This window comes from Penaeus monodon, chromosome 28, assembly GCF_015228065.2.
Source record: "Penaeus monodon isolate SGIC_2016 chromosome 28, NSTDA_Pmon_1, whole genome shotgun sequence".
In the NCBI taxonomy this organism is placed as follows: domain Eukaryota; kingdom Metazoa; phylum Arthropoda; class Malacostraca; order Decapoda; family Penaeidae; genus Penaeus; species Penaeus monodon.
The window spans coordinates 31,339,643-31,339,889 of NC_051413.1; the positions used below are offsets into that span (position 1 = coordinate 31,339,643).

General features: G+C 49.4%; 1 protein-coding gene across 1 annotated transcript in view; it reads right to left on the bottom strand.

Moving 5' to 3' along the window:
- Positions 1 to 247, bottom strand: part of LOC119590989 — a 4,361-nt gene that overhangs the window by 2,981 nt on the left and 1,133 nt on the right. The window contains exon 2 of the mRNA XM_037939722.1: positions 30 to 243. Within this exon, the coding sequence (XP_037795650.1) occupies positions 30 to 243 (214 nt within the window). The remainder of the gene's footprint in view (positions 1 to 29; positions 244 to 247) is intronic.

Below are 247 nucleotides of genomic sequence, written 5' to 3' on the forward strand. Positions count from 1 at the left end.
AAAAAAGTACAAAATTTCCACCTACTTACACATACTTTCCGCCGCTTTGCTCTCGTACACAAGACCGTGTTTTATGGTCCTATTCTTCACGAGCAAAAAATCACCGAACTGCTCGCTCTTTACGTACGAGAGTCCGCTGTTCCCGCTTCCCCAAACCACACGGCCGGGTTCTGTTTGCGTTTGGGCTGATACGGAGGCCCAAGATAACAGGGCGAGGAGGGGGTAATGAAGAAGAGCGAACATCTGA